The 22,585-nt window shown below is 44.9% G+C and overlaps 1 protein-coding gene across 1 annotated transcript in view; it reads right to left on the bottom strand.

Moving 5' to 3' along the window:
* Positions 1 to 6,602: 6,602 nt before the first annotated feature.
* GGCT (gamma-glutamylcyclotransferase) overlaps positions 6,603 to 22,585 on the bottom strand; it is a 53,298-nt gene continuing 37,315 nt past the window's right edge. The window contains exons 2-4 of the mRNA XM_077268998.1: positions 17,863 to 18,008; positions 9,082 to 9,214; positions 6,603 to 6,864 (exon numbers count right to left, since the gene is read on the bottom strand). Coding sequence (XP_077125113.1) covers positions 6,715 to 6,864; positions 9,082 to 9,214; positions 17,863 to 18,008 — 429 coding nt within the window. The 3' untranslated portion in view covers positions 6,603 to 6,714. The remainder of the gene's footprint in view (positions 6,865 to 9,081; positions 9,215 to 17,862; positions 18,009 to 22,585) is intronic.

Genomic DNA, 22,585 nt, shown 5'->3' with positions numbered 1-22,585 from the left:
ATTGTTTTTTCGTGGCATATTGGGCTTCATGTTCGTGGTAAATTTAGGTCAATAATTTTTGCGTTTATTTGTGAAAAAAATGGAAATTTGGCTAAAATTTTGAAAATTTCGCAATTTTCAAATTTTGACTTTTTATTCTGTTAAACCAAAGAGTTATGTGACACAAAATAGTTAATAAATAACATTTCCCACATGTCTACTTTACATCAGCACAATTTTGGAAACAAAATTTTTTTTTGCTAGGAAGTTATAAGGGTTAAAATTTGACCAGCGATTTCTCATTTTTACAACGAAATATACAAAACCATTTTTTTTAGGGACCACCTCACATTTGAAGTCAGTTTGAGGGGTCTACATGGCTGAAAATACCCAAAAGTGACACCATTCTAAAAACTGCACCCCTCAAGGTGCTCAAAACCACATTCAAGAAGTTTATTAACCCTTCAGGTACTTCACAGCAGCAGACGCAACATGGAAGGAAAAAATGAACATTTAACTTTTTAGTCACAAAAATGATGTTTTAGCAACAATTTTTTTATTTTCCCAAAGGTAAAAAGAGAAACTGGCCCCAAACGCCAAACGTTATTGTACAATTTGTCCTGAGTACGCCGATACCTCATATGTGGGGGGGAACCACTGTCTGGGCGCACGACAGGGCTCGGAAGGCAAGGAGCGCCATTTGACTTTTTGAATGAAAAATTGGCTCCAATCTTTAGCGGACACCATGTCGCGTTTGGAGAGCCTCTGTGTGCCTAAACATTGGAGCTTCCCCACAAGTGACCCCATTTTGGAAACTAGACCCCCCCCCCAAGGAGCTTATCTAGATGCATAGTGAGCTCTTTTAACCCCCAGGTGCTTCACAAATTGATCCGTAAAAATGAAAAAGTACTCTTTTTTTTTCACAAAAAATTTCTTTTAGCCTCAATTTTTTCATTTTCACATGGGCAACAGGATAAAATGGATCCTAAAATGTGTTGGGCAATTTCTCCTGAGTACACCGATACCTCATATGTGGTCACAAACCACTGTTTGTGCACGCGGCAAGGCTCAGAAGGGAAGGAGCACCATTTGACTTTTGAATGAAAAATTAGCTCCAATTGTTAGCTGACACCATGCCACGCTTAGAGAGCCCCTGTGGGCCTAAACATTGGAGCTCCCCCCCAAGTGACCCCATTTTGGAAACTAGACCCCTCAAGGAACTTATCTACATGCATAGTGAGCACTTTGAACCCCCCTGTGCTTCACAAATTGATCCGTAATTATGAAAAAGTACTTTTTTTCCACAAAAATTTTATTTTAGCTTCAATTTTTTTAATTTTTACATGGACAGCAAGATAAAATGGATCCTAAAATTTGTTGGGCAATTTCCTCCGAGTATACCGATACCTCACATGTGGGGGTGAACCACTGTTTGGGCGCACGGCAAGGCTCGAAAGGGAAGCAGCGCCATTTGACTTTTTGAGTGAAAAATTAGCTCCAATTGTTAGCGGACACCATGCCATGCTTAGAGAGCCCCTGTGGGCCTAAACATTGCAGCTCCCCCACAAGTGACCTCATTTTGGAAACTAGACCCCCCAAGGAACTTATCTAGATGCATAGTGAGCACTTTGAACCCCCCGGTGCTTCACAAATTGATCCGTAATTATGAAAAAGTACTTTTTTTCCACAAAAATTTTATTTTAGCCTCAATTTTTTTAATTTTTACAAGGGCAACAGGATAAAATAGATCTAAAATGTGTTGGGCAATTTCTCCTGAGTACACCGATACCTCATATGTGGGGGTAAACCACTGTTTGGGTGCACGGCAAGGCTCGGAAGGGAAGCAGCGCCATTTGACTTTTTGAGTGAAAAATGAGCTCCAATTGTCAGCGGACACCATGCCACGCTTAGAGAGCCCCTGTGGGCCTAAACATTGGAGCTCCCCCACAAGTGACCCCATTTTGGAAACTAGACCCCCCAAGGAACTTATCTAGATGCATAGTGAGCACTTTGAACCCCCAGGTGCTTCACAAATTGATCCGTAATTATGAAAAAGTACTTTTTTTCAACAAAAATTTTATTTTAGCTTCAATTTTTTTAATTTTTACATGGACAGCAAGATAAAATGGATCCTAAAATTTGTTGGGCAATTTCCTCTGAGTATACCGATACCTCACATGTGGGGGTGAACCACTGTTTGGGCGCACGGCAAGGCTCGGAAGTGAAGCAGCGCCATTTGACTTTTTGAAAGGAAAATTAGCTCCAATCATTAGCGGACACGTTGCATATTGAAAGTATGTAGTATATGTCAGGTTGGTATGTGGTTTAGTGTACGTCAGGATGGTGTGTGTTATGTAGTATACACCACACACACACACACACACCAACCTGACATACACTATACCACACACCAACCTGACACTACGTCAGGTTGGTGTGTTTGGTGTAGTGTACGTCAGGTTGGTGCCACACACACCAACCTGACGTACACTATACCACACACCAACCTGACGTACACAACGCCACACACACCAACCTGACACGCTACGTCAGGCTGGTGTGTGTGGTGTAGTGTACGTCAGGTTGTTGTGTGGTGTAGTGTACACCCCACACACCAACCTGACGTACACAACGCCACACACACCAACCTGACACGCTTCGTCAGGCTGGTGTGTGTGGTGTAGTGTATGTCATGTGTGGTGTAGTATACACCCCACACACCAACCTCACGTACACGCCACACACACCAACCTGACACGCTACGTCAGGCTGGTGTGTGTGGTGTAGTGTACGTCAGGTTGGTGTCGTATAGTGTACGTCAGGTTGGTGTGTGTGTGGTGTATACTACACCACACACACCAACCTGACGTACACTACACCAAACATCAACCTGACATACACTACACCACACACACGAACCTGACGTAGTGTGTGTCAGGTTGGTGTGTGTGGCGTAGTGTACGTCACGTTGGTGTGTGGTGTGGTATACTGTACATCACGTTGGTGTGTGTGGTGTTGTGTATGTCAGCCTGGTGTGGGTGAGTCCATGTCAGGATGTGTTTAGTCAATGGACGTGTGATGAATTCTGAAGCATTCATTCAAACACAGTCCAGGTTTGTCAGGACACGTTTCACATTGGAAACGAGTTGTTTTTCTTGTCTCCCTTTTATAGCACTCGGCACCTTTTTCTTATCCCCTCTCTGGGAAAATGTTGCCCTGGTACAATACGGGAAGCTTGAGTTCCAGAGGTGCTGGGGCCCGCTCCTTCCTTGCCTCCAAACATCAGGGCCTTTATCACCGCCTCCTGGAACTGAAGGAAGGTGTTGTTAGTCTGGCCTGCACATCGTGATAGCATGTATGCGTTATACAGTGCCATTTGTACGATGTGCACAGCCAGTTTTTTATACCACACCTTCGTCTTCCTCATGGCACTATAGGGCTGGAGGACTTGATCAGAAAGATCAACTCCCCCCATGTGTTTGTTGTACCCCAGGGCACAGTCCGGTTTTTGGACCTGTACTGGGGTACCTCGAACGGTGGTGGCCATGGTGCCGGGACCATGGATTGTGGTCAAGAAAAAGACGTCCCTTTTGTCTTTGAACTTGACCACAAGCATGTTGCCGCTACATTGGGCCCGGCTCTCACCCTTTGGGAGAACCTGCTCAATTAGTGACAAAGGGAGACCCCTCTGGTTTCTCCGCACGGTACCGCAAGCGACGGTAGCTCTGGCAGAGAGGGATTGAAAGAGTGGGATGCTTGTATAAAAGTTATCAACGTACAGATGGTAACCTTTATCAAGCAGTGGGTGGACCAAATCCCACACTATTTTCCCACTCACCCCCAGAGCGGGTGGACATTCTGGGGGCTGGATCCTGCTGTCCTTTCCTTGATAAACTCTAAAGCTGAGAGTGTACCCTGAGGTACTCTCAGAGATCTTGTAGAGCTTTATCCCGTACCTCGCCCTTTTACTGGGCAGGTACTGACGGAACTGAAGCCGCCCTTTGAAGTGGATGAGGGATTCATCCACACAAATTTCCCTTTGGGGAATGTACACTTCAGCAAACTTGTTGCTGAAGTGTTCGATAACTGGCCGAATTTTGAACAGTCTGTCAAAATTCGGGTCATCGCGGGGAAGGATGTCAGTGTTGTCCCTAAAATGGAGAAATTTATGAATCGCCTCAAAACGTTTGCGATTCATAACCATGCCATATATTGGAGTTTGATATAAAATATCAGTACTCCAGTATTGGCGAATTTCTGGTTTCTTCACAATCCCCATGTGAAGGACCAGTCCCCAATATTTCAACATTTCTGCAGAGTCAACGGGACTCCAAGCAGAAAATGATGAAACTGGGTTTTGGGAAAAAAATTGCATGGTGTACAAATTTGTTTGCTCCACCATGAGACTGACGATTGACTCCGAGAAAAAGACTTTGAAAAAGTCTATTTCCCTGAGGTTGGCAGTCTCAAATTGGATTCCTGATTGGGGAATGAAATCAGGAATCAGTGGAGCAAAATTTTCAGGGACGGGGGTCCAGGTGGGGGCACTAGTGCTAGGTTGGGCGTGACTAGCGCTAGGTTGGGCGTGACTAGCACTAGGTTGGGGGTTACTTACCCTTGGCTGTGTGTCTTCTCCCCTGGGCTCCGGCTCTCCTCCCCTGGGCTCCGGGCGATTTCTCGTCCTGCGACATCTTGGGGGTGGCGAGTCCGTGTCACTAGAGGAGGAAGAGTGGGAGGAATACAAAAAAGTGGGGTCCTCTCCCTCACTATCAGCTTCGGAGGCAAGAAAGGAACATGCCTCCTCAGCTGAGTACAGCCTTTGTGACTGGGATGACTGGGATGAGCGGGACATTGTGTGTGTGGTGTGTGTGCGTGTGTAAAAAAAAATCTAAACTTTATTATAGTGTTGCGTGTGTATGTGCGAGTGTTTGGTGAAACTCTTCTGCAAGAGGCGGCTGTCAGGTGCGGGGGGCTGTCAGGCGCGGGGGGGCTGTCAGGCACGGGGGGGCTGTCAGGCACGGGGGGGGCTGAGGAGATGCAGCGTCAGATGGAGATGGAGCTGGCAGCAGCGATAAGGGGGGTGATCAGGTGGACAGGGGGGGCAGGGGGTGATTAGAGGTGATCACTGAAGAGGGTGATCACTAGGTGAGGAGGGGCTGACAGGCGCAGGGGGTGGTAGGAGAGAAATTAGCGCGGCAGCTGCAGGTGATAAAGGAGTACAGGGGGTGATCAGTGGGGGGCAGGGGGTGATTAGAGGTGATCACTGAAGAGGGTGATCACCAGGTGAGGAGGGGCTGACAGGCGCAGGGGGCGGTAGGAGAAGAGAAATTAGCGAGACAGCCGCAGGTGATAAAGGAGTGCAGGGGGTGATCAGTGGGGGGCAGGGGGTGATCAGGGGGGATCACTGACTAGGGTGATCACCAGGGGAGGAAAGGCTGACAGGTGCAGGGAGCTGTAGAAGAGAAATAAGCACGGCAGCTGGGGGGGCGATCACCGGAGCAGGGGGTGATCAGGGGGGAGGGAGCGGAGGTTGGGGGGAGTGGAGGACAGGAGAGGGGAGGTACCTGTCCTCCGCAGCAGCGGCGGTGCTGGCAGTGGGGGAGGTGGTGGCAGCGGCGGCGCCGACACTAAAGATGTGTGCAGCGGCGGCGGCGGCGATCGCGGTGTCTGGGGGGGCAGGTGAGCAGTCAGGCACCTCGCTCCTCAGCTTCCACGGATGGGATGAAGCTGAGGAGCGAGGCAGGCATTGTTTTTCTCCGCCCCCCCCACATCTAATTGGAGCTAGCGTCCATGTGACGCTAGCCCTCCAATCAGATCAGAGGGGGGTGAAAAAAAGGTCAGCAGCAGTGATCGTAGCCCCGGGGGGGGGCAAAGCCACCCCCCCTGGGGTGAAGTATAGGTCCCCCTGCACCTGCGGGTCGGGTGACCTTTCATTAACCCCGGTCACCCGACCCGCAGGAACGCAATCCTTCTGTGACACAGCATATGCGTCACAGGTCGGATTGGCACCGACTTTCATGACGCATATGCTGTGTCACAGGTCGGGAAGGGGTTAACATTGGGTAGGCAGGATATGCGGATGCATTGTTTTTGACGCGCCCGCCGACCACACGGGAACGCAACAAGTTGCGTCTTGTGCGGATGGAGGGCGCGTCAAAACAATGCATCCGCATGTCCTGCGTACCCAATGTTAAAGATAGGTAAGCAGGACGTATGCTGAAGTATGCGGGGCTTATCAGGACCTACACAGCCCTCCGCAAAGCCCCCGAATGCTAGTGTGAACGCGGCCTTAGATGCTGCAGTCTCACTATTGCCTGCAGCATCAGAGGCGTTAAACTGCTGAGATCAAAGTTATCTCATCCACTTTTTGCAGGGGAGTGTCAGGTGTAATGTAAAGCTTACACACTGCTGCTAATGGCGAAGGTGCAATTCCTGTGTCATCACTACACTGTCAATTAATGGCAGGTTGCAGGTTGCTTTAATTACCTATTAAATGCAGAATAATTAAGTCCAAGGGGCTAATGATATTGGTCTTTGCAAGTATGATGGTTACTGCTAATACACAATAGAATAAGTTTATCTATCCTTTTTAGATAACAAATGATTAAGAACATTGCATGACACTTGAGACATGTTGAAATTTAATTAAAAGAGTTTTTCTAATTTGATCCATTGCATATTCCCAAAAACACAAGCTGCCAGACGAAGTGCATAGGAAAAAAACAAAAACATAAATTAACTTCTATCATCTTGCACTTTCTGTATTGCTTCTTTTAATATGTCCATTATTGCAATTGGGCCGGAGTAGTTATTGGTTTGTAGTTCTCCCAACATTTTCTGATATTCCGGTGGTAAATCGTTCTGCTTTGCCCCCATGCACATCACCTGTATATGAATAGATAAAACACACAAATAAACTAGATAACCCATAGGCATTCATTACAATGTCTATTATCAAACAGAAAGTGGTATCACCAGAAATAATCAAAAACTAATCTAGTAGTTGATGAATGAATAGTAAACAGATGCTCTTGGTGAAGTGTGTACCATTCATCTATTCAATCAAATGTCCCAATGTAATATACAGTTCTGATTCTCATTGGCATGAGAAATTGCATTGAAAGGGGGTTTCCCCACAAACAAAGAACATTTTAATCAATAGATCTTGAAATAATAATTTTCACAATTGGATGCTTTTAAATAAAATGTTCCTGTGCCGAGATAATCTTATAAGGCTGCCGTCACACTAGCAGTATTTGGTCAGTATTTTACATCAGTATTTGGAAGCCAAAACCAGGAGTGGGAGATAGAAACATATGCACCACTTCTGCATTTATCTCCCACTCCTGGTTTTGGCTTCCAAAATACTGATGTAAAATACTGACCAAATACTGCTAGTGTGACAGCAGCCTAACTGTGCCCCTGCTGTGTACTGTGTAATGGCTGTGTCTGACCGTACAGGAACATGAGCAGTTTGCAAGAAGTCAAGTAAGGGACACAGCTAGCATTTGAAAGAGGACGCTCTAGTTAGATGAAAATATAGAACTTTTTGGACTAACGCAAATTGTTAAGTGTGGCGTGAAAAAATAACATTGGACATAACGCCATCCCCACTGTCAAACATGGTGGTAGCAGCAGCATCATTCTGTAAGGATGCTATATTCCTCTGTTGGGACAAGGAAGCTGGTCAAAGTTAATGGGAAAATGGATGGAACTAAATACAGGGCAATTCTGGAGGGAAACCCTGTTAGAAGCTGCAAAAAACTTGAGACTGGGTCGTAGGTTTACCTTCCAGCAGGATAACGGCCCAAAATATACTGCCAGAGCTACAATGGAATGTTTTAGATCAAAGCACATTTATGTAAGTGAATGGCCCTTTCAAAGTCCAGACATGAATCCCATTGAGACTCTTTAGCAAGACTTGAAAATTGATGTTCACAGACGTCTCCATCCAATCTCACTGAGCTAGAGCGAGTGTGCAGAGAAGGGCAAAAAAATGTCACCTAAATGTGCAAAATTGATAGAGACATACCCCAGAAGACTTGCAGCAGTAATTGCAGTAAAGGTGGTCCTATACTATTGACTCAGGGGGGCGGAATAAAAATACATGTCACAATTTTCAGATTTAGATTTTTAAAATATTTGGAAAACCATGTATCATTTCCTTTACACTTCACAAATACTTGCTAATTTGTGTTGGTATATCACATAAAATAAAAACAAAACACTTAAATTTGAGGATTTAAAGTGAAAAAATTTAAAAAGTTCATGGGGGTACGAGTACTTTTTCAATACATTGTATGTCTGACCATTACATCCCATGTCTCTGCCGAGTGGCACTTTTGGATAAGTGTACTTACTTGGCGGATGCTGAGATAATAGAATGGCCTTGAATCTGTGCTGTGTAAGGCTACTTTCACACTAGCGTTAACTGCAATACGTCGCAAATGCGTCGTTTTGCCGAAAATACGCATCCAGCAAAAGTTCTTGCTGGATACGTTTTTTCGTCATAGACTAACATTAGCGACGCATTAGCGACGCATTTGCGACGCATTGCCAAATGTCGCGTCCGTTTTGCGACGCTTGGGCGTGTGTTAGCGGACCGTCGGGAGAAAAAAACATTACATGTAACGTTTTTTGCTCCCGACGGTCCGCTTTTTCCGACCGCGCATGCGCGGCCGGAACTCCGCCCCCACCTCCCCGCACCTCACAATGGGGCAGCGGATGCGTTGGAAAAATACATCCGCTGCCCCCGTTGTGCGGCGGAGACCACGCTAGCGTCGGGAACGTCGGCCCGACGCACAGCGACGGGTCTTTCCCGACGCTAGTGTGAAAGTAGCCTAAAAGGTCTTAATATTTTGGAAGGGGGAGAATATGGAAGAAAACAGTAATTGCTCTGTATATTGTAATGCACAGCTGCTGCCATATGTACAGTAGTCTGGAGGAAGACATTGCCAACAGGGTTGCATATAATAGGCTGGTGTCAAGAAGGGGTTAAGCAAAGAATATCACTTTCCTAAACACAGATGGGAATCTAGTTGTAGAGAAAGTTCATGCTGCAAAGGAAGGCATTTCCAGTACATACAATGAAAGAGCCATTACCTGCTTGTATTGAGGAGACGTCAGTCCATAAATACATTTATTCATTTTATAGCACCGGCACACAAGCTCACCATCTGCTGTCTGTACATTGATTTCTATCGGTTGATAAATGCCAACAGCTACACCCTCCTGGCTGGAAAATATGGAATAAAAAGCTGTTATACAGTCCTAAAAGAAGGCATGATGAAATGAGGTTTAATCCCATCTTGTACATTTATGGTATATGTATATGGTTTGCCATGAAAGTATGATGTATGTGGGTCTCACCACACTCAAGAATGGCCACATCCAATGGTCAGTGGAGGTGGCCACACAGGCAGAGCAACCCTCAACTGTGGGCGGCGTGCGACAGTGCCCCACCGATAACATCATACACTCCTCAACATTAAAATTACAACACCACAAAGGACAAGTCATGGAATTATGAAAATCACAGCGTTAAGAGATATGGTAATGTATTCCAGTGATAAAAAGCATGGAGCAAAATGTTAAAACATTTCGATGTATTTAGTATCAAGTATGAGCACCAAGCACAGAGATAGACAACCATTAATAAACTCAATGACAGCTGCCATGCTGTGCGAGGAATGCTATGCACTTGGGCAGCTCTGTTTGTAATTTCTGCCCACTGACATCCCAGATGTGCTTGGTAGGAAACAAAGCCAGCGACTCTGCATGGCATAGTATCACGTTTAGGCCACTCGGGCTTCTCACAGTAGCACAAGCAACATGCGGGCATGACGTCGTGTTGGAAAATAGCTGATGGGATACTTTTCTAGAAGTGGATGGCCGTGACACCGATTCCACAGCCAAATCCTTGTAATGCCAAACTGTTAATGTACCTGGAATGAAGACTAGTGAGGTCTGGCAACCGTACATTATGCCACTTCGCAATATAACGACGGTAAGACCAGCGTGACATTCCCGTGCCTCTTTACGGTGTTGCCTACATGGTCTGCAGACCAATCTCTAGTTATCATTGTGGCCAATAGAAAGGCAGGTCTCCTGGCTGAAGAGGATAGACCTACATTCTAGCCTTCATTAGCGTCTTGTTCTGCACCTTGCTACTGTAACAACTCTGCTGGCATCACGGCATGGCCTCGCATTTCTCACACTATCTTACCCACTGCTCCAGGCCATGATGTGGTTTCTGTTTCTTGCCAGCTCCATGTTCTGTGTCTCTGCTCTCTGCATGCTTCATAGTTCTGTGTATAGAGGGGCGGCGCCTGAACTCTCTGGTTCTTATAGGAATCAGGTGCATCTGTTCCTGACCAATTGCCAGGAGACCTCCAGTATTTAGTTCAGCTCCACCCAGTGTTCTGGGCCTGTGCAATGTGTTAGCTCAGTTAGTGTCTTGCGTCTGAGTTTGCCTGGCCTTTCTCTGAGTTACTCCCTCTCTGGAGGATTCTCTGTGTTATTTCCTTGGTCTTGTTGTCTGCCCACCAGGAGGCAGTATATCCTGGTCCCAGTGTCTTTGTCCTTGTGTCTTGTTCCATTGCCTTGTCTGTACTTAGTCTTATCTCTGTCTCCTAGTCTTTGGCTTCCTTCCCTGTTGTCTTTCCTTGTATTCTCAGTCTGCTTTCACTCCGCACTCTTGCAGCTCTGCCTGCTCTGAACCTTTGTTACTTTACCTCTGCTCCTCACTTCTGCGTTTCTGCTCCTTTCTACTCAGCTTATCTTCTGCTGTTGCAGTTATCCCTTGCTGCAGCTTCTCTCCACATTCTTTGTGGCTCTGCTCAGCTTTGCTGCAGAGACCCCTCCCGCAGCACCTCTCCGCTCCTTGCGGTTCTACCTAGCTCCGCTCCTTGCGGTTCTACCTGGCTCCGCTCCTTGCGGTTCTACCTGGCTCCGCTCCTTGCGGTTCTACCTGGCTCCGCTCCTTGCGGTTCTACCTGGCTCCGCTCCTTGCGGTTCTACCTGGCTCCGCTCCTTGCGGTTCTACCTGGCTCCGCTCCTTGCGGTTCTACCTGGCTCTGCTCCTTGCGGTTCTACTTCTCCTGCACTTGGCTCCGCCTCCTGCCTGTCTGCACTTGGCTCCGCCTCCAGCTATTGGCTCCGCCTCATGCGGTTTTGCACTTGGCTCCGCCTCCTGCCTGTCTGCACTTGGCTCCGCCTCCTGCTCTTGGCTCCGCCTCCTGCATTTCTGTTCTTGGCTCTAGCTCCTGTGCCATCGCTCTGCATCCGCTCTTGCGGCCTTTATCTACTTATTCCTAGGTCCTCGTGTCTGAACAGGTTCTTACCCGTTCTACATACCTGCCTGCAGACCGGTCCCTACCGGTTCTTCCAGTGTACCAGTCTTGTCCACCAGTCCTGCCAGAAAGCCAGCCGTGCCCGCCTGCCTACCAGAGAGCCAGCCGTGCCCGCCTGCCTGACAGTGTTCCTGTTGTACCCGTCTGCCTGCCTATGTGCCAGCCGTGCCCGCTTGCTTGTCTATGTTCCGTTCCCCGGTGGGATCAGCAGCCACAACCAGACTCCACCCTGGAGTGGTACCTGGTAGCTTCCTATTGCACAAGTCTGACCTCACCATCAGAGGCTCCAGCGAACACCTAAAAAGCTACTTAGTTACGCCCCTTCCAGGGAGGTTTGGTCTGTGGTCCAGTGGGGCCACTCCCCCGCACGCCCGCGCCAACCAGTCTGGGCGCGAGCATGACAGCTACCCATTTAGAGCAGTGACATGAGGTCAATGAAACACCTGTAGAGGGACTTCAGGCTCATAGCCCAGTGTCGTGCAAATGCCCTTTGATGGATTGTGTAGACACAGATACCTTAGGTTCAGTATGTAATGTCCAATTTTACTTGTAGTATAGAATGGATCAATAAGAGTTATTATTCTATTCTAATCTATTTATCTGTGCAGAGGTTCATCTCTGTGCACCTTTTTGTCAGATTTCAATTCGTCATTGTTCTCCCAAACACTGGGACGCGCAAGGTTGAACAAAGTTGACTTCATGGCCTATTCCTGTAGCAATTTGCCAGAGCAATACGCAAAGCTCAATCCGAGAATTCAGCCCCTCTCCATTCATGTCAAATGGCGATAACTGTCAGATTGATGATCAGGAGGCGTCAAAATCATCCAGACTTGATCCAATTTTTGGAGGTTTCGACTTTTGCTAAAATAAATTTGTTTTTAATATGTCTTTTATGCCCCTCCTACATGCCACAGATTAATTATTTGCAGATCTTCATAACAACTACTACTTCCTCGATTTGCATAACCTTATGGCTTGTTCTTAGTGTTGAAATTTTAATATTAAGGACTATACATACAGTTGCGTGAAAAAGAGTTTGGCCCCTTCCTGATTTCCTATTCTTTTGCATGATTTGTCACACTTAGGGTATGTGCACACGCTGCGGGTCTGCAGCAGTTTCCCATGCGTTTACAGTATAATGTAAACCCATGGGAAACTAAATCTGCAGTGCACATGCTGTGGAAAAAAACGCGCGGAAACGCAGCGATTTACATTCCGCAGCATGTCAATTCTTTGTGCGGATTCCGCTGCGGGTTTACACCTGCTCCAATAGAAAACTGCAGGTGTAAACCCGCAGCGGAATCCACACTAGAAACCACGATAAATCCGCAGGAAAAAACGCAGTGGTTTTGCCCTGCGGATTTATCAAATCTGCTGGGGAAAATTTCGCAATGGAATCCGCAGCGTGTGCACATGGCCTTAAATGTTTCAGATCACCAAACAAAATTTAAATATTAAGATAACTCAAGTAATCAAAAATTCGAGTTCTGAAATGAAGGGCCCTGTGTGAAAAAGTGATTGCCCCTCCCACCTTTACATTTTAACTGTATTACACTTTAACTGAATAGTACGTCCAGCGCGATCGGCCGCACTCACGGGGAGAGCTCGGCCGAGTGTCAGCTGACTATTGCAGCTGACATCCGGCACTATGTGCCAGGAGCGGTCACGGACCGCCCCCAGCACATTAACCCCCGGCACACTGCAATCAAACATGATCGCAGTGTTCCGGCGGTATAGGGAAGCATCACGCAGGGAGGGGGCTCCCTGCGTGCTTCCCTGAGACGATCGGTACAAGGTGATGTGCTCACCTTGTACCGAGCGTCTCCTCCCTGCATCCGGGTCCTGCAGGGAGGTGGCTTCACAGCGCCTGCTCAGAGCAGGTGCCAGGAAGCCTCCAGCAGTGCACGTCAGATCGCCGATCTGATGACACAGTGCACAGGAAAGTGTCAGAACGGCGATCTCTCACTTTACTGTGATGCGCCCCCCCCCCCCCCGGGTAAAGTAAAAATGTAGAAAAAAAATAAATAAATAATAATAATATATATATATTGTTCCAATAAATACATTCCTTTAGCTAAATAAAAAAAATAACAATAAAAGTACACATATTTAGTATCGCTGCGTCCGTAATGACCCGACCTATAAAACTGTCCCACTAGTTAACCCCTTAAGTGAAGAAAAAAAAAAAAAACACACGAGGCAAAAAAACAACGCTTTATCATACCGCCGAACAAAAATTGGAATAACACGCGATCAAAAAGACGGAAATAAATAACCATGGTACCCCTGAAAACGTCATCTTGTCCCGCAAAAAAACGAGTCGCCATACAGCATCATCAGCGAAAAAATAAAAAAAAGTTATAGTCCACAGAATAAAGCGATGCAAAAATAATTATTTTTTCTATAAAATAGTTTTTATCATATAAAAGCGCCAAAACATAAAAAAAATGATAAAAATTAGGTATCGCTGTACTCGTACTGACCCAAAAGAATAAAACTTCTTTATCCATTTTACCAAATGCGGAACGGTATAAACGCCCCCCCAAAAAGAAATTCATGAATAGCTGGTTTTTGGTCATTCTGCCTCACAAAAATCAGAATAAAAAGCGATCAAAAAATGTCACGCGCCCGAAAATGTTACCAATAAAAACGTCAACTCGTCCCGCAAAAAACAAGACCTCACATGACTCTGTGGACCAAAATATGGAAAAATTATAGCTCTCAAAATGTGGAGACGCAAAAAAATTTTTTGCAATAAAAAGCGTCTTTTAGTGTGTGACGGCTGCCAATAATAAAAATCCTCTAGAAAACGTGCTATCAATAGTAAACCAAACCCCCCCCTTCATCACCCCCTTAGCTACGAAAAATTAAAAAAATGTATTTATTTCCATTTTCCCATTAGGGTTAGGGCTAGGGGTGTGTCAGGGTTAGGGGTGTGGTTAGGGTGACATTTGAGATTAGGGTTAGGGGTGTGTTTGGATTAGGGTTTCAGTTATAATTGGGGGGTTTCCACTGTTTCGGCACATCAGGGGCTCTCCAAACGTGACATTGCGTCCGATCTCAATTCCAGCCAATTTTGCGTTGAAAAGGTAAAACAGTGCTCCTTCCCTTCCGAGCTCTCCCGTGCGCACAAACAGGGGTTTACCCCAACATATGGGGTATCAGCGTACTCAGGACACATTGGACAACAACTTTTGGGGTCCAATTTCTCCTGTTACCCTTGGGAAAATACAAAACTGGGGGCTAAAAAATAATTTTTGTGGGAAAAAAAAAATAATTTTTATTTTCACGGCTCTGCGTTATAAACTGTAGTGAAACACTTGGGGGTTCAAAGCTCTCACAACACATCTAGATAAGTTCCTTAGGGGGTCTACTTTGAAACTCCGCACAAGTGACACAATTTTGGAATGTTTAGGCACATCAGGGGCTCTCTAAACACAACATGGCGTCCAATCTCAATTCCAGTCAATTTTGCATTGAAAAGTCAAATGACGCTCCTTCGCTACCAAGCTCTCCCTTGGGCCCAAACAGTGGTTTACCCCCACATATGGGGTATAAGCATACTCAGGACAAATTGTACAACAACTTTTGGAGACCAATTTCTTCTCTTACCCTTGGGAAAATAAAAAAATTGGGGGCGAAAAGATCATTTTTGTGAAAAAATATGATTTTTTATTTTTACGGCTCTGCATTATAAAACTTCTGTGAATCACTTAATGGGTCAAAGTGCTCACCACACATCTAGATGAGTTCCTTAGGGGGTCTACTTTCCAAAATGGTGTCACTTGTGAGGGGTTTCAATGTTTAGGCACATCAGGGGCTCTCCAAACGCAACATGGCTTAACATCTGAATACCAGTCCATTTTGCATTGAAAAGTCAAATGGCGCTCCTTCGCTTCCGAGCTCTGCTATGCGCCGAAACAGTGGTTTACCCCAACATATGGGGTACTGCCGTACTCAGGACAAATTGTACAACAACTTTTGGGGTCCATTTTCTCCTGTTACCCTTAGTAAAATAAACAAATTGGAGCTGAAGTAAATTTTTTTTGTTTAAAAAAGTTAAACGTTCATTTTTATTTAAATATTCCAAAAATTCCTGTGAAACACCTGAAGGGTTAATAAACTTCTTCAATGTGGTTTTGAGCACATTGAGGGGTGCAGTTTTTAGAATGGTGTCACACTTGGGTATCTTCCATCATACAGACCCTTCAAAATGACTTCAAATGAAATGTGGTCCCTAAAAAAAAAAAAAAAAAATTATATATTATATATATATATATATATATATATATATATATATATATATATATATATATATATATATATATATTTTTTTTTTTTAAATATGAGAAATTGCTGGTCAACTTTTAACCCTTATAACTCCCTAACAAAAAAATAAAAATTTTGGTTCCAAAATTGTGCTGATGTAAAGTAGACATGTGGGAAATGTTACTTATTAAGTATTTTGTGTGACATATCTCTGTGATTTAATTGTATAAAAATTCAAAGTTGGAAAATTGCGAAATTTTCAAAATTTTCCATTTTTTTCACAAATAAACGCAGGCAATATCAAAGAAATTTTACCGCTATCATGAAGTACAATATGTCACGAGAAAACAATGTCAGAATCGCCGGGATCCGTTGGAGCGTTCCAGAGTTATAACCTCATAAAAGGGACAGTGGTCAGAATTATAAAAATTGGCCCGGTCATTAACGTGCAAACCACCCTTGGGGGTAAAGGGGTTAAATAGGAGCTGCCTGACACAGAGAAGAGATCATCACGAGCTAGACATGCCGCAATCCAAAGAAATTCTGGAACAAAATGACAAAAAAAGTAATTGAGATCTATCAGTTTGGAAAAGGTTATGAAGCTATTTCTAAAGATTTGGGACTCAAGCGAACCACAGTGATAGCCATTATCCACAATTGGCCAAAATATGGGAGTGGCCGGCCAAAGATACCCCAAGAGTGCAGTGACGACTCATCCAAGAAATCACAAAAGACCCCACAACAACATCCAAAGAACTGCAGGAATCATTTGCCTCAGTTAAGGTCAGTGTTCACGACTCCACCATAAGAAAGTGGTAAAAATGGCCTGCATGGCACAGTTCGAAGAAAAAAACCACTGCTGAGCAATAAGCACATAAAGGATCATCCCAGTTTTGCCAAAAAACATCTTGATGATCCCCAAGACTTTTGGGAGAATACTATGTGGACTGATGAGACCCAAGTTGAACTTTTTGGAAGTTGTATGTCCCATTACATCTGGTGTTGAAGTAACAGCATTTCAGAAAACTAGTATGATACCAATAGTAAAATATGGTTGTGGTAGTGTGATGTCCTAGGGCTGTTTTCCTGCTTCAGGACCTTCAAGACTGCAGAATTCATGGTTACATTTAATACAGCAAATCTACCAAAAAATCCTGAAGGAGAATGTCTGGCCATCTGTTCGTGACCTCAAGCTGAAGCGCACTTGGGTTATGCAACAGGCGGTGGCTGATGGTACTATTATTCCCATCAGCCTACACCTGCTGCTGCTAATACCAGTGAGAGCAGGCGGCAGCTGATGGGAGTATTCAATCACCTGCCACCTGTGATATAAATAAATAAAAAATCCAGCGTGGGTTCCCTTGCATTTTCTATAACCAGCCAGGCAAAACTCACAGCTGGGGGCTGCAATCCTCAGCCATCATCAAGGTAGGTTATCAGGAATAGAGGGGCTCACTACAGTTCAGCTCAGTGAGTTCACTGTAGATCACCAGCTGAACTGAGGTGAACTTAGTGACTTTACCAGCTTGAGAATACCATTTCTCAGCTGTCAGCTTTAGCAAGGCTGGTTGTCAAAAATGCAGGGTACCCACACCAATAAAAAAAAACACAAAAAAAACACACAACCAGCAGTGCTGAAGCTGGCAGCTAAGGGTTGCCCCTAGCTGTAAGTTTTGCCTGGCTGGTTATAGAAGATACAAGGGAACCCACGCTGCTTTATTTATAGCACAGGCAGCGGGTGATGAGTGTAGTAGTCCCATCAGCTGCCGCCTGCTGTCTCTGTTATCAGTTGACTATAACTCATCATTCTCCCCTGCTTGCACTGATCACTGGCAGAGCAGGGGAGAATGATGAGATGAGAGACATCTTCAGCACCTGGCGCTGGGGAATAGTGGCAACTGTACCACCGTTTCTCAGGCACTGGTGCGCAAGATGGTTGCCACACGTGTGCCACAAGTATTACACACATGGACACCGACATCTCCAGTACCTTTTCCTGGCATCGGGGAAAAAAAAAAAATTGCCGTGTGAAACCAGCCTAAATGAGTTAATCTATGTAAAAGCTAATGCTAAAATTGGATTGCATTCGGATGCTAGGTGATGAAAAAACATTGTACTCACATATGGGGGGGGAAATCGAATATCACTTCCATGACAATCAAATGACATCGGACCGATACTTAACAGTAATGGGTATGAGCGGTAAATGTGATTTGCAGAGGTCTTAAAAGTCATAGTGCATTACATGCGCATAAATCCTTACATATCTAAGGAGTCCAGACAGGAAATGTCCATTTTCCATACAACTCCCCAAACGTTATCACCTTCACTTTCAACTACTGTCGCCACTCCTCCATGCCATCGTTTGTTCTGGTTGCCATTGTGGTTGCCAAATGCAAGCTTGAAGTCCTGAAGTAATAAAACAAATTTTTATTGTTAGCAAGTCCAGACAACATAATAAATCAGTGCTGTGACATGTTCTATTGCTGGGTAACCTATATTAACAAGGCTCCCTATTCCATGGCTTTACTCTTGCTGGAAGTCCATGATAAAATACTTACAAATTGCCACAATTTATTTTACACTTATTCTATGTGGTACCTTAAGTTTCCCAATATATGGCAATGACTGACATTATTTAATGGCTGCTAGAGACTTGGGTTTCCAAAACATCAGACCTGTTACATTCTATTGAATACCCACCTCCACTCTGGTTCCATGATTTCTACTGAGTCACAAGCATGTAATGCCATTATCAGGATTCAGGAAGATTCCTACACCCCAACACTACTAGTTGATTAGCAAGTTACACTGATGGTCCGTGTAGTATGCGAGTTTCTCGCACCCATAGGCTTTCACTGGCGTATTTTGGGCGTAATACGGTGACAGTCGCCGCATGCTGCGATTTCTCTTGCACATATAATACGGCCGAGAAAACAACGGATGGTAAGAACTGCCCCATAGATTAACATTGGTCCGAGTGCTATGCGATTTTATTTTATATTTTTATTGCATAGCACTCCTCCATATTACACTCTAGTGTGACTCCGGCCTTAGTGGTGGAATCGTGACAGCACCAGTCAGATGCCATCCATGCATGTTGATAGATAGAAGGTGGGACACTTTCATTAGCAAAAGAAATTATGAAACTTTGACACGATAATGAATATCACTGATGCAACGGTCCATTTTTCTCATACATCAAAGAGACTGACCTCTAAATGAGGCCTAAGGTTGGGGTCAGACGAGCAAATGGAAAAAAAAAAAAAAATTACCCAGATGACTTAGTCTTCTGGGTAATTTCGCAATGCATCTCTGGGAACGGAAGATGGCGGAAGCCGCGCGTGCCTCTGCAGACTACGGAAGGGGAGAATAGCAGGTTTTTTGTTTTTTATTATTTTTAACATTACATCTTTTTACTATTGATGCTGCATAGGCAGCATCAATAGTAAAAAGTTGGGGACACACAGGGTTAATAGCGGCGGTAACGGAGTGCGTTACCCACGGCATAACGCAGTCCGTTACCGCTGGCATTAACCCTGTGTGGGCGGTGACTGCGGGGAGTATGGAGCGGGCGCCGGGCACTGACTGCAGGGGAGTAGGGAGGGACTAATCAGACTGTGCCCTTCGCTGATTGGTCGCAGCAGCCATGACAGACAGCTGGCGAGACCAATCAGTGACGCGGGATTTCCGTTACGGAAGTTGCAGACAGACAGATGGAAGTACCCCTTAGGGTATGTTTCCACGTTCAGGAAACCCCTTGTGTTTGATGCTGCGTAGAGCTGCAGCGTCTAGATGTTACAGCATAGTGGAGGGGATTTCATGAAATCCCGTCTCCACTATGCATTAAAAGACGCATGCGGCATACCCACGGAAACGGACATGCGGCGCGTCCTTTAAGAACGCAGCATGTCCTTACATTGCTGAAACGACGCAAGGACAACGCAGGTGACCTACCAGTAACCTCAGCTGCAGATTTGGTCAGGATTTTACCGGAGTAAAATCCTGATGCAATCCTGAACGTGGACTCATACCTTTAGACAAAATATATATATATATATAATGTCCAGAACCAGTGTTTAATGCCATGGTCACACATTCAGTGTTTGGTCAGTATTTGTAAGCCAAAACCAGGAGTGGGTGATAAATACAGAAGTGGTGCATATGTTTCTATTACACTTTTCCTCTGATTGTTCCTCTCCTGGTTTTGGCTTAATAATACTGAGGTAAAATACTGACCAAATACTGAATGTGTGAACGTGGCCTAATTCTCTAATGGGTGCTTACTGTAGATTAGGCACTAAAACTAGCTGACAGATTTTATTTTAGTTAAAACCTCTATATGTGGGCATTGCAGCTTTCCTTGCTATGGAAACAGTGGATGTCACTGTGAATGGTCACATCTGAAAATTCTAAAGTAAAAAGTTTCACTGCAGAGCATTATGGTGGGGGGCATTGTGCGCAGTGGGTACAGAAAGAGAGCTGGGAGCTGCCAACCTATCAATAAGTCCTGAATCTGGGAGCAGAAAAAAAAAAAAAAAAGAAGTTGTCAGGTCTCAGCCCCGCTCTACTTTCTCCACCCTTCTGTCTGACCTCGGTACAGGAAAGCGACGCTCTATAGGATTAGCAGGTGGCATGGTGGGCCAGTTCTACCAAGCTCTGGTTGTATATCTCAAATACTAGCAACCGTCTGGAAAGTCTTATAAAAGTTCAGTATGTGGGGAAAGGTGTTCCGGGAACCTACATGTACAGACTGAGCACATGTGTCCATTAGGAGCCCTCGTATTGTGGTATGTTGAATCCCACAGGCTTTAACAAATCAGGAACCATAGGAGGAAATTTCCTTGTCTGTACTCAGTAATTGTCTGAGATTATTCAGGATAATATATACAGACCTACATAAGGGAATGTTTGCGCCACGTAATCACAAAATTGCTGCCACTCCCAATGGCTACCAAGCCTGCATACAAATCTGAATCTGAATACATACATACAAAACCAAACAACAAATCCTCTGGAAGATAGTTGGCTCCCATAGAACTCAAGACAAGTAAAATACAACTCCAATTTAAAAATAACAGACTTTAATAAAGTGTCTATTAAAAACTACATACCGTACATAAAAACTAATAAGCAAAGAAGTTCCTCTAAGAAAATAGGGCACAGAGGTATCTGTAAACCAATAAAGTATAGAGTGGAGCACACAGTAAGATCAGTATAAATACTAAACGGTAAACTATTGTAGCGTGGCTAAAGGGTGTCTAATCGACGGGAGATATGTGTCACATAGATGGCTTGCCGCTGTGATGTAACCATAGCTACTTATATGTGTTTCAGGACCTGTGGTGATGTCACAACCACATGTCTGATCATGTGATGGGTTCTGGGTGTGGCTAGACCTTGTAAAAGAAAGCCTAATGCTTAACACTGGAGATATGTGCGGAGGTGCTAGCCTCCACAGTGTGTTAAGGCTCCAGGACTGAGCCTGAAGGACTGGACACTTATTTTTTCCTTTTGCCTAAGCTAAGCTATTTATTTTCTGTTTTGCTATGTGGTTTATGGAGCAATAAACCTTTGAACTTTTGATGGAACATGCCTCCAAAGTGTCAGCCGTCGCACTTGAGCGAGTGAAATCCCACACTATGTAGTAACCCTGATACTGTAGGAGAGGTGAGAAAAAAGGTCAAAGTCTGAAATCAGGCAAAACAATATTGTGGCATTAGTCATACGAGGGATGTCCAAAGTGACCTCAAAAGGGTTCCTACTATAGTGGAGCCAACATTAGAACTGCAATGCAAGCAAGGTACCCAACATACATCATCCCAGAGGTGAAGAAATGAGGATCAATAGTCAAAGTAAACAGTACAAAAAGTGCTGGTGCAAAATACATATCTCACAGTATTGTGATGCACATCATAAAGATATATTAAAGGGAACCTGTCACCCCGTTTTTTGAAGATGAGCTAAAAATAGCGTTAAATAGGGGCAGAGCTGCCCAGGAGATTCAAAACAGCGCGGTCTTCGCTATTCGCCATTTACCGGTGGGCGCGGCCTTGTTTCCTGTGGCCGCGCGTGCGCAGATGGAGCACTCTGCTGACCGGGGCTTCAGGAAAATGGCCGCGGGATTCCGCGCGTGCGCAGATGGAGATCGCGGCGGCCATTTTCCTGAAGCCCCGGGCGAAGACCGCGCTGTTTTGAATCTCCTGGGCAGTGGATCTTCGCTTTGGACATGCGCGCACCACTACGCCACCAACGTAATGATGAACAGGTTTCTGGGGGACAAACAGCGCTGTCACCACACCCATATGACCAGACCAGCGTGAGTGACAGCAGAAAACGGCGACTTTACAAAGGTATTTCGGCAGCTTAGGTGGGTAATAAAGGCACACAAAGACACTAATGTATCGCCCAGCTCTGCCCCTATTTAACGCTATTTTTAGCTCATCTTCAAAAAACGGGGTGACAGGTGCCCTTTAATGTCACAGTGGATAGTACCAACAGGTGAATGAAGATGGTAGAAGATGTATACATTACGTGGTGCTCCTCTATGGCCAACAAGGATATAACAAGCTCAACAAAATGACAAACAATAATAAGGGGGATAATAAATACCTACCTGCAGGCTAGTATAGATCCACGTGTACCCAAGCCCCAATGCACGTTTCACCCTGCTACCTCGAGGATTGTTGTCCTAGTAGTGGACTACCCCTTTAAAGACAAAATAAGCAACAACATGAATGAGATTACAGAAATCTCATTCATTTTGCGGGTACTGTAAACTGAAGCTTTTTGTACCCCTGAAGAACATGCAAAAACAATTGTGGAAAACACTACTTATAAATATTCCTTGAGGGCTCTTTCATGCTTTTTCTTTTTCAGTGTTCTGAAACACATTATGGTGCCCTTTCATGAAACTGTCTAAGGCCACGATCACACGTTGAATATTTGGATAGTTTTGAACCTCAATATTTCAAAGCCATAATCAG

The sequence above is a fragment of the Ranitomeya variabilis genome, chromosome 6, assembly GCF_051348905.1.
Source record: "Ranitomeya variabilis isolate aRanVar5 chromosome 6, aRanVar5.hap1, whole genome shotgun sequence".
Taxonomy (NCBI): domain Eukaryota; kingdom Metazoa; phylum Chordata; class Amphibia; order Anura; family Dendrobatidae; genus Ranitomeya; species Ranitomeya variabilis.
This window is presented reverse-complemented; position numbering and strand designations above follow the sequence as displayed.